Here is a 12,365-nt window from a genome sequence, read left to right on the forward strand (position 1 = left end):
AAGCGAAACCAAGAGCGCTCAAAGGTAAGTGCTGAGCCCCCCCCCACAGCCCTTCCTTCTCTCCCCGCCCCCCCCTTTCCCCTTAAATGCTACTGTTTGTAGCTCGAGTCAGGCTGTGCTGCGAGGTCTGTGTTGTGTGTGTGTGAGAGCGAGTGCGCGCGCGCGCGCCCGGCCGTGTGCGCGGGTGTCTGGGTGCCAGCAGGACTTGAGTGGACGTGGAATCCCCGCTTTTCTTTTATTTGTTCGTTCCTGATCCAGGATTTTTTTTAGGGGGGGGGGGTTTCGAGGCAGTTGAGGTGCAAAACTGGGGCGCTGAAAGTCCCTTCTGCCCCTGGGAAAGCGTCCTCCGCTTTCTCAGAGTGGGGAAGTTCTTGCTTTGGAAGGCTTTTTTAATTCGTGTTTTGTTTTTTTTTGAAGTGCTGCATGCACGCCCACCTCTCTCTCTCTTTGTATGTGTATATATATGTGTATCGCTTCCCACCTCAGGTACCTCTAGGCTCGTGAAAAGTAGAGCGGCCCTGGTTTGGGGGTCAAAAAAAGGAGGCATGGCAAGGAAAACCCCACATGTGTGCCCCAGCACTCCTCTTTTTTGATTCTGTCCCATGAGCGGACAGGCAGCCCCTTCTGCATTTGCGCTGTGTATATTAGACAGGGCCGGCCCCTCCTTTTCTTTCTTCTTAAAGTAACGGATCTGGCTGAAGGTAAAGTTTATTTCTAAACGCCCTAGGAGCTGACTGTATAACTTTTTGCAAGCTTTTTCTTTTTTTAAAAAAAGAGGGTTAAAAAAAAGCATCCCGGTTGTTCTGGTCTTAGTTGGAGAAGGAAGTTTTTAAAACTTAAAAAAAAAAAAAATCCCAGAAGGGGTGGGATTTATTGGGATGTGGTGGTAGAGGAGGAGAAACAAATTCAAGTTTTTATTGATCTGGAGGCTGGAGCTGTGTGTTGGAATGTAGGAGTGTGGAGGAGCAGAGGATCACGTGAACCTCCTCTCTCCCCCCCCTCCCGCTCCCCCCCCTCCGGCTCCCCCCTTCTGAGAGGGGGAGGAAAGGGCTGGAGGCTGAGTAGATGGGGCTGGGATGATATTTGAGAGCTTGGGGCTGAGGGGTGGCTATGAAGAGAAGGGAGGGGGGGGAATGTGAAGGAGCCTCCAGTAACACATACACAGAAAATCGGCCCTGAGGAAGAGAGAGCAAAGGCCCTGAAGGGAGGACAAAGGGCGACTTGTGAGAATGTGGCAGGCCACAGGAATGTCCTGGGGAGAATCGGCCTGCGCTGCCTCCCTCTTTCAACCCCGTGGTCTTGACATTCCGGTCTCCCACAGTGGCCCTTCTTCACTTTATCTAGGAGATTGCTATTACTGTAAATCTGAGTAGAGAGGCAGTCTGTCACCTATATGGCATGTTCCTTTCCCCCAATAATATTCTGCTAGAGTCTGGTTCTTACCCTCTTTTGACATTCTTGCCTGCACCTTTTCTTTCTTCCACTTTGTCCCCATTGTTACCTTTCCCACATTTTCACTCCCATCAGTGATGTAGGCTCTCGTTCTTGAATTATACTAGAACCAGTTCTTTCAAAATACCCCCTATTCCAGCTCTATCCCAGCAATTTACAATATCCCCACAATAGAGGAGGAATACTCAAACTCTGATACAGGAATTAATGAGATGAAATGGGTTAACAAAGAGCTAGACTTTTCTGCATGGAGAGAAGAATTTAAAATTGAATGGGGGGGTAGTGGTAGTGACTCTTGCCCATAATGGAGGTGGGTCAGGTAATGGATAGTGGAAAGATATGTTAACTTTTGGGAAGTTGGCCTATGAATACAAGACTCTTGAAAGAGTTGGTGATGTGATTGAATTAACAGTTGACTTACATATAAATAGTAGGCCTGGTTCTGTGTATAAACCGAGTTTTTACTGTAGAAAACTCAGTGATACTAAACTGGTTGAAGTGTAAGGTCAGTCATTTTAAACATACAGATTAGGTATAACAAGCATTTGTTGGGTTTGATTGAAATTCATTCCAAAAAGTTAGGGACCTGATCCAAAGTTTCAGGCAGTCTAGGTCCTCCTATTAACTTCAGTACTTTTTTTTTTAATCTGGCCCTCTAAACATCTTCAGGTTTATATATCTCAGAGTTACTGCCTGGTATTCAGTTTTGTCTTGTATATGATTTTTGGTTGACTAAAGTTTACACAGACAGTTCGGTAATGCTTCTGTTTAACAGCTTGTGAGGAACAAATTTGATGTTCTTCACTTACCTTTAAGAATGAATTCTTGTTGGAAGTTCTGTTGATTGTGCATATATTTATGTCCTGATAGCTTCCCTAAACAGGGATTTACATACGTGCAAGTATTTATGGCAGTAAATAAAACCATCAATTGGTTATATTTATAGCAAGATATTAAAAGGATTTGAACACTTGTGAATCCTTTAGCACCAACTGAGCACAGTGAACAGACAAATGAGATAAAATTGTTCTTTCTTATGTTTACTCAGTTTTGCTCTAGTCATCACAAAACTCCTATTTTCCTGAATGTTTTTTGTAAACAGTGTCAGTTACAAGGGGAAATGTCCCATTTCTGTTTTCTGTGTGGTCATATAAAAGTATAGTATTTGGTCTGACTCAACAGCCCATGACCAAAGAGATATCCTAATGTCAGAGATGTTGTCACTGACAGCAGAGTATTGACCTAAACAAGAAGTGTCATATTTAAATACATGGCATACACATTCCTGTACATTATTTTATTCATTTTCTTCTTTAACAATAGTGCATGATAAAACCATCCAATCAAAATTGATTAATGCAATATTTACAACATTGTAAAATTAATATTTGTACAAATCTTTGAATGCAGCTGAATTTTATTTTTTTCTTGGATGACATCCTTTTAAAAAATTCGGTGGCCTTTTTCCAAGGAAAATGTGAGCTAGTAACATTTAAGGAATTCAGAAGTTTTAACATTCTATTTGCAGCATTTAAAAATTCTTTATAGATCCAATGTCCTTATTTTCAGTAGAGAACCATCAGCTGCAAGAGAACTGTTAATATTTGAACTAGTGTAATGATGTCAATGTAATGCCGATTTATAGCACAATCCTAAACATATTTACTCTGAAGTAAATAACATTAATGGAGTTTACTTCTGTTTAAGCTTGTTTTGGATTGCAGTCTTAAATATTTTCTTTCTCTGAAATGATTAATGACTTAAATCATTTAATGGCTAATAAGAAGTGTTAGATTAAATACCAACTTTCGAGGCAAGCCAATAGTGTAAAAGATGTTGTAAAAACCTGCCTAAAACTACCTAAAAATGTTCTATGTGAATAACTTGTCTACTAAGTAGACATTAAACACCACAAAAAGCTTTTAACATTGGATTGATAATCTGCAATCTTCAGATTACTTGATTTGGCAGCACTATCTGGTTGGAGTAGAATTATCACGGGGTAAATGCCTTGAGAATTGCAGTCAACATTTTCAGTTCGTTATTTCCCTTAAAGATTTCAAGGGTATTTTATTTTTGCTACCTTGACACTTAAAATGGCTTGATTTGAAACTTGTATCCCAGGGTAGCAGTGGCTCTAGTTAGGTTGAAACATTAGCAAGGTGTCACTTTGATTTTGGAAATTGTTGATATTAAGTCAGTAATACTAAAGCTCATCAGCAGTTTTGGATGTTAAGAACAGATTATGTTCTTTTATGTAGAAACTATTTATTTTGTATGATCAACCCTTTACTCCTCCCATTGGGGTGGGGGGTGGTGAACTTAATAGCATTTAACATACTTTGAAACAAGTATAATGTATTGTGCCTTGTTTCTTGTAAAACCCTTACTCTGAGAAGTGTATTTGGAAATGGTGGCCACTTTGTATACCATGCAAATATATAATAGCTGGATGTCCAAGAAAATATTCAGATATATTTAGATGTAGGTTTTAAACATTTAAAGCAAGGTATTTATTTAATCGAAATGCTAGCACCTGCAGGTTGGTTTTGTAAGCAGTAAGAATGGCATCCAATTGACAATGTTGACCTGTTTTGGGTTCTCCCCCCCCCCACATTGGCAGCCATTTATCCCATTTTTTCAAGGGATGATGTAGAAGGTGAAGCTACACTCTGCACATCTTAAGCAGGTCTAGTTTTGAAATTACTTTACTTTTGAATCATAAAAATTGGAGGGGAAAGGAACTGTTTTAAGAATAGTCACTTAATAGCCCACTCCAGGCCGCATTTTCAAAAAAGCATTGACAAACAGAGCTGTCACATTGTAAATTAAAAATACCAAAGTGTCAAGATAGAGCTTTATTCATTCATTCATAAAATCATACCTGTGTTTCCCAAACAACGGAAGTAAAGGAGAAAGAATCCTTCAAGTATTGCATGTTTAATCTGGCCATTGGAAAGGATTAGTTTTTTCTGTAGGTTGGCATGTTCTGTGGTTTGCGTTATTGATCTTTTACATATGTTTTTGTGATCATTATTGTGTGAATGTTTTTCAAAATCAGGATTTAAAAAAATAGTACATGATGATCCAATTAAGTACTCACTTCTACATGGTGGAAAAATATTCCATTACAGTCCTTGCGTATAAGTACAGTTTTATATATGAATCCTAAGCCTATTTCTTTGACAGTAAATCCCATTGATCTCAATGGAACTAACTTCTTCTGAGCAAGTATTACTTCTAAGCAAATATATTAATGATTGAAGTGTAAATGTATTTATAAATGCTTATTTTTCTGAACCAAAGTAAAGGACTATTGATTATATCAAAGCCACTGATAGGAAAAAGTCACTGGAAATTTTGGCTGTTCAAGTAAGTTACAGCAATGGTTTTGGGCATAGCTCTACCCATCTAAGGACTCGAGTATTCTATTTAAATTTTTGACAATGCAGAATGCCTTTCATTGTGCTGATATGCAGACACAGTTGTTTGGCATGGAGCCTTACGTACAGTGCAGTCCTAAAAAGAATTATACCCTTCTAAGCCCATTGACTTCAATGGACTCAGGAGGGTGTAACACTGCTTAGGATTGTACTGTTAATGTACTTTTTCCCCAGTTCCAGTAGAGTATATCTTACCCAATATACAACTTTTAACATGTCTGAAACATTTCTTTTGAAATGAAGAAAGTGCTGAAGTGAAATGAAGTAGGGCCCTGGATTGCTTTGAATTGTACCTTCTGAGAAAACGCCTGCTGTACATTTTCTCTTACTTAATGTAACCTACTGAACTGTTGGTAAAGTGGAGGAACATATTTCTCATTTTTATTTTCAAGTACTTTACAGATATAGAGTTTAAATATGTTTTATATAAAAAAGCCAGATGTTGTTCCATTACTGAAAGTTCTAAGGATAAGAGAGAGACACACTAGCATTTATGTTCCTTTCAAATAGTAAATATATATCAATTAATGTGTTCTTTTCCTTTTCAAACCTGTACTTGACATAACCTAGATATCCAAAATTGTCTACCAATAAATTATCCAAATAATTCAGTCTAAACAAAGACAGTAATTGTTGTTGATGGAATCCATGTATCTCTACATCCCCTCCCGTTTTACTGCTATGGTTCCAAATGACGTCTTCTCCCCTGAAATGGCTGGTTTCAGATCATTCTAATATATTGTTAAAAGGGAGGGAATAAAAAGTAATACAATTGCACTTAGTTTCAAACAAAAAATAACTGTTTTGGAACAAATCGTTGCCTTTTATTTGTCTTTCCAAACCAGTGCCAAAGTGTAAATATTTAAGATGAATCCACATGTATGTAGACACACAAACCCAAATCCTGTTATGGCATACTTTCTTACAATATCTTTGTAATACAGATGCTTTGTATTCTTTACTTGTTAATTTATCCCCCGCCCCTGAGCTAAATCTGCCTTGTGGATGTTTCAAAGTAATCAGAAATTATTAGAGTTACAATTTAATCTTGCATACAGTCAGAATTTCAGATGGGCAAAGACCACCTTGACCTGCGTAGCCACAACACCTCCAGTGGCTTGCGAAGCAAATGGGCTATTCCAACCTATGCTGTTGCATATCAGCTGCCATCCCATTATAAAACCTTTCTGTGACATATCTGATGTGGGCTTATAACTTCATAGTTCCTAAAAAGATCCTCATTGTTATTTATTTAAAGCATTTATGAATACATCTTTCTCCCAGAAAACTGGGCCTCTAGACAGGTGACAACAATAAAACCAATTCATCATAAACACACACACATAGGGAGAGATTACAGTAGCCATCGATAAGCAATTTAAAAAATTGAATCTGCCCGAAAGATCTCCTATCATGATCCCACTCATCCCATTACTTAGCAGCGTAGCAGCTATTCTGTCAAATTTGTGATTGCGAAGGTTTCTAGTTTAATAGCCCTTCACTGGTCCAGCTGCCTGGATCAACTTCTTCAACAACCTCGCAGGGCAGGTTAACATAACAGCGTTGGTCATTCTGAATTCCATCTTTAGTGCTTTGTTGTTGTTGTTTTGCCAGTATAGCAGAACACAGAAGTAGTCAATTTCTTTCATTTTTCTGGAGCAAATATGTGAGTCTTATGCCCAGTTTTTCCACTGACACCTCACAAGAGCAGGAACTACTGCTCCAAGGAGGTGATCAAAGAAGCAAACAGCTTTTGCTTCCAACATGATAGAAGTATCTTATAATTAAGAGATCTTGTAGCTATTACCTGATTTACCTGACTCTTGCTATATTTGTCTATATTGTGACACATCTAGTATGTAAAGGATAATATTTGCAGTGTAGATTCACAATTCCTGAATGTCTTTGCACTTCTCATTAATTCTTTAGTAGTAAGCTGCAAGTTTTTGCAGCTTGTTTAATAACTTTAATTCCTTTATCAGAAATGAAATGCTATAATGTTAAAATTCAGACTTTTCAGAAGTTAAGAATGTTCATAATTTTGTGGCACTACATTTAAATGGGGAAAAATTTGAAAATAAGATCAGTTTCCAACATATTTTGGAACTGTTATTCAGTGTAAAAACCCCACAATATTGGAATGTTGTTTTAAAAGTATGAATGCTCTAAAAGAGTGATATATGGATGCAAATCTCAGCATGATGTACTTCCCAATATATATTTGGATTTTTGTTGTTGTTGTTCCTTGTTGTTTTGTCAAAGGTCAGCATTAGTTCCATTGGGAAGAAAATGTGGTCTTGTATTTCATTTTGTGCCTTGGGGTCTACATGCAGCTTTAGCAAGAATTATGCATGCCTTATTTGTTCGACATGTGCATGTTGGTATTTAAATGTACGTATTTAGCAACATTGTCACCACAGAGCTCCTGAAATTCACTGATTTAAATTCCTTTTTAACTTTGCCACTTATCATAATCAAATGATGGCAGAGAAGTTATAGGGCTGGCCTAGACCAGTGGAAAAGAATTGAGCCTAGACCAGTGGAAAAGAATTGAGTTGAAAGAAGCAAATTTTAGAAAATAGACTATAGTGGTATTCTTAACAGGGAAAAAAAGGTCCTTCTAATTTTAGGCAAGTCGGGCTCTTAGCATGCATCATAATTTACCTCAAATATGAGTAATTATGCTAGTGTAGTAATTATTGAAGATGAAAGAAACTCTGTGAGATGTGAATCCTGTTTAAACTTCAGTAGCTTTACTTTCAGCCAGAATAATGATCAAGCAGTAGCTAGCCATATGCCTTGGGATTATGTTGTAGCAGGAAAAGAGTGGATCTTGGGGCTATCTTTATTACTACACTTTATAGTTTGCATTTCCATTCAGTGTTCTTGCTTTTGCATAGTGAGTACAGTAAGTGTATGCTTTGAGTTGCAGTGTCCCATGTTGTGGTAGTACCAGAGACACATCAAGATATTTTGATACCTGAGGCAGAAAATCCAAATGGTCGCCCCCCCCACACATAATGGTAAAATGTAAAGCTGAACTAAGTTACTGATTATTTGCTGTGCTATAATGCACCCTAAAGCTGCTACCTGAGATGGACTGTTTTACCCCTCCTGATGGTAGGGCCGTCTCTGTCTGTCATGTGCCTGCTGGTCACCTCACCCAACTAAAGAAAAAACAACAACACAAATTTCAACTGCTTCTCCATGAATGCATAAGAGGTACAGGGGTAAAATGTTCAATATTTGTGATTATTAAGTTGTGTTATTTTTAACATTAAATTAAATGTACATATTTACCACCAATACCGACCATTTTACCCTTTGTTCCTCTGAATTAGAAAGAAAATATGGTTTTCCTTTGGGATTTAAAGAAGGCATTGGATCCATTGGACTGCCTTTTTCTTTGGGGTGTTACATGTGGGTTTTATCTTGAAAAGTAAAGTGATGATGTGGTTTGGGAAATACTTCTAGAGTATGCATAACATATGAAACTACTTTTACCACATGTACTTTAAGCACTTCAAGATGGACAATTATCCACTTTTTAAAAAGCTTGCTTGAACCTCATTTTGCTAATGTCAGTAGAGTATAGTTGAAATGATTGACTTGGGTGGCAAATAAGTAGAGACTCTGCTCTCAGTGCGAATGTTTCTAAATCTGCGATACAGTTTCATTTTTGTATATTATTTTTAAGGCTCAGGTTTCCTGCTTTTACCCTCCTCAATATATAGAGTTACTATGTGACATTCCTGATGTGGAAAGTCTCGTACCTTCTTCTGCTACATAGTCAGGCTCTGCTTTTCAAGGACAGCATCATCCCAGTTTTATTAATAATTAGATTAATATCCATAGCTGTATGTTTGACCTAGAGCTTTCTGGAGAAACTACAGGTGTTGGTCTTTCAGATTATTAAATTCACATACAGACATGAGGAAATCGTGAAAATCAGTATCACCTAGTATTTGAGAATTCAAGACTTGAGAACTACTCATCCCGTCCTAATTTGTGCTATAGAATTTGCTAAAGTAATTAATTCTGAGCATAGAACTCTGGTTACAGATCAAATGCATGCCCTGGGAATCCCTTCAGGATTATTTTGCATTCCTATGGATAAGAACGAAACAAGCTAGTCGACCATCCTCCCACAGAGCACATTCTAGTGCATCAGTTGGATAACTGAACTGAGCCTTTGACACAATATTGGCTGATTACATTTTGTTATTAACCATCACTCTTTTGACTTATTGTATGGTGGTTACTGTGGTAATTTATTTCCTTCTTCGTGTTGCATATTATAACATTGCAACCACATCTGTTCATGGACACTACAGTTTTAAAATGCTGCTAGGTTTTACTTGATTTTCTCCAAAAATTGAGGATTAATTAATTTTGTGTGTTTGGACAGTTAGAATAGACTAACTGTGCAATCCTGAAAGGGGAGGTGAAGCACCATAGGCGCCAGCATGACCCCACACTGGCATCCATGCCACTTTGCGTCATAATACAGTGGCACAGCCACCGGCGTGGGGGCACTTACACTGGCAGCAGGGAGCGACGCAGCAGTGTGGGTCTTGGCTGCCGGCGCTCCCACACCGGCAGCAAAATCCTGGAAGTGAGTGCCTGTGCTGGCGTTGGGGGACATTCCCGGGGATGGAGCTGCCTTTAGGCAGCTTCCAAGCCCCCTTTGTCCCAGGAACGTCCTATACTGCAGTGTTGCTATACCAGAAAAATAGCTGCCATAGCCCCGTGAAACTCCATGGAAGAGTTTCATGGTTTTTTTTAAAAAATGCCTTTTAAACTTTTATTTTTTGGCTGGGAAGCCTCTGTGGAGGAGGTATGAATGCATCGCTCCTGGTGGCTGCATGTCTACCCCCTTTCAGGAATAGGCTTCCTATTCTGTGATCAAGAAGGAAAAATGTATGTATACTGAAATTTAAACGGAAGTCCCTTCTCCTGCAATGAGATGATACACAAAGCTGTATAACACAATAAATAAGGTAGGCCTTGAGGGAGGGAACACTACTGAAGTTTATTAACTTCAAAAAACATTTTTAGTTCAAAAAGGTAGCAATACGTTAAGTAACTAGAGTTCTTTCGGCAGCCCATTCTGGGGTGTGTGTGCTGGTGGTAAATACGCGGCATCGCCTCCTCAGAGGCTTCCCAGCCATAAAAGAAAGAAAAACTTTAAAAACTTTAAAAAATAGAAAATCTGTGAAAATCCCCCATAGTGCTTAACAGAACTATGCCAGCAAAATAGTGGGCTTAGCAATGTCGCAAGTGCAAAGGGGTGTTCCTGGTGCGAAAGGTACCTGACTAATGTCATCTCTGCCCCTGGGAATGCTCAGAAATGCTGCCGCCGCCCCCCCCTTTCCCGTGCCGGGATTTCCCTGCCAGCGTGGCAGCAACAGCAGTGGAGGTTGGTGCAGCTCCGAGGCTCCCTGGAGCTGGCCTGTTTGCCCCCATGCCGGCATCCGTGCCACTTTGCTTTGTGGTAAAGTAGTACAGATGCCGGTGCAAGGTCGTGCTGCCTCCTATTGAGCTTCCCCTCCCCCTTCAGGATTGTATTTTACCAATTGCAAGAGAGGCTATGTTTGAAATGTATAAAAGCTTATGATAGTTAACTGAAATTAGCCTACATTATATTTATTATTTATTTAGAAAATGTATATTTTGCCTTTCCAGACAACTGCTTAAGGTGGCTTACAATGTAAAAATAATTGTTTGGATCCTTCCTACAATTTTCATGGAAGGAAGGGCTACCCCCTGCCTCCCTCCTGCTGGGGGCCAAATTTTGTTCTTAGGGGTTGGTGGACCCCCAAGAATTGCTTGTGAAGGGATTCAGACATCTGTTTGAGGAGAGGGAATTGGCAAAAATCACACCCATTCCATGCATGGAAAAGTTAGGCAGTAAGCAACACAATACATTAAAATAATAAAAACACAGCATCATAATTATGAATAATAAGAAGCCACAATCTCTAAGAGCAAGCCAGCCACACTGAAACAGTATAAAACAAAATTCAGCAGCCTAAAATAATATTAATAAAATAGTGGGTCTAACCACTAGTCTCACTATTGTGTTCATGTGGTGGTGGTAGAAAGTGCTGACAAGTCACAGCTGACTTCTGGCGACCTCAAAGGGTTTTCATGGCAAGAGACATTCAGAAGTGGTTTGCATTGGCTGCCTCCACATGGGCTGAGAAAGTTCTGAGAAAACTGTGACTGGCCCAAGGTCACCCAGCAGGCTTCATGTGGAGGAGTGGGGAATCGAATTTGGTTCTCCAGATTAGAGTCCGTGCCATTCTTAACCACTACACCACACTGGCTCCCCCAAAAATTTAAGACATGAAGCTGCCTTATACTGAATCAGACCATTGGTCCATCAGGGGCAGTACTGTCTTTTCAGACTGGCAGCACCTCTTCAGGGTCTCAGGTAAAAGTCTTTCATGTCATCTACTAACTGATCCTTTCAGCAGGAGATGCTGGGGATTGAACATGGGACCTTCTGTATGCCAAGCAGATACTCTACCATAGAGCCAAAGCCCCTGCTGTGTCCATATTGCAATGAAATTGCTTGTCTGCCATTCCGTGAAGTTCACAGCTGAGTGCCTCTCAGGAAGGCAGTGAAATGTGGGCAAAGTAGAAATTTCTCCATAAGTGGGGGAACTTCCAGTGGATTGGATCCAAAGGTCAGAGGGGACCATGATTCTTGCCACATCTGCCCGCCTGCCCTCCCCCACCTCCATGCTTTTCCTGTCAGTCTCTTATCCTTCAGGACCAGCATTTGGGATGGGAGTGAGTTGTCCTGGGAGAGGGGAGCAGAAAAGTTTCATTTCAATAGTGGAAATTCCTTGTCTCACCACAACATTTAGATCCAACTGTATGTGTTGAGAAAACTGTAAATTTATAAAGATCCTGCTTAAAAAGGTGGACTGAATGAGGACTGAGAAGGCTCGTTGTTCTATGAATGCTGAAGACAGTAGAAAATCATGTAAAAGCAGACAAACAACCCAAAAGAGGAGGGGGTGGTAATATTGGTTGGTGTGAGATGATTTTAACCTGAAAGGGGAATATGGGTCATAAGGGTGGGGTGAATTTCCCATATGATTGTTCCTCATGAGCCTCTAGCTTTTTATGGATGACTTACCACAGCTTGTGACTTACCAAGCCAAACCTCTTCATAACTCCTGGTGTTCACATTTTCAGGAAGTCAGCAGAAAGAACAGAGTGCTTACTGAGTCACTAGTTAACCTTCATATGTGGCTGTTGAACTGGAGTGGCTTGTTGGGTCCAAAATTGTGGAGGACTGATCCAACCTATTGTTGCAGTCCATGCATATCAACAAGGTTGTATATGAATGTGGCCCTTGTGAACCTTGTTGATATACATGGACTGCAACAATAAGTTGGATCAGCCCTCTACAATTTTGGACCCCCCAAACAATGTGAAAGGATATTGTCGAAGGCT

At 39.7% G+C, this 12,365-nt stretch overlaps 1 protein-coding gene across 6 annotated transcripts in view; it reads left to right on the forward strand.

Annotated features, from left to right (window-relative positions):
- The window catches only part of ZNF521 (zinc finger protein 521), a 349,322-nt gene that overhangs the window by 1,305 nt on the left and 335,652 nt on the right, over positions 1-12,365 (forward strand). For 5 of the 6 annotated variants that reach the window (XM_056854009.1, XM_056854010.1, XM_056854006.1 and 2 more), the window contains exon 2: positions 1-24. This exon is cut by the window's left edge. The exons of the other annotated variant lie outside the window; for it this stretch is intronic. In XM_056854009.1, coding sequence (XP_056709987.1) covers positions 1-24 — 24 coding nt within the window. The remainder of the gene's footprint in view (positions 25-12,365) is intronic. 6 annotated transcript variants of the gene reach the window in all.

The sequence above is a fragment of the Euleptes europaea genome, chromosome 8 (assembly GCF_029931775.1).
Source record: "Euleptes europaea isolate rEulEur1 chromosome 8, rEulEur1.hap1, whole genome shotgun sequence".
Lineage (NCBI taxonomy): Eukaryota > Metazoa > Chordata > Lepidosauria > Squamata > Sphaerodactylidae > Euleptes > Euleptes europaea.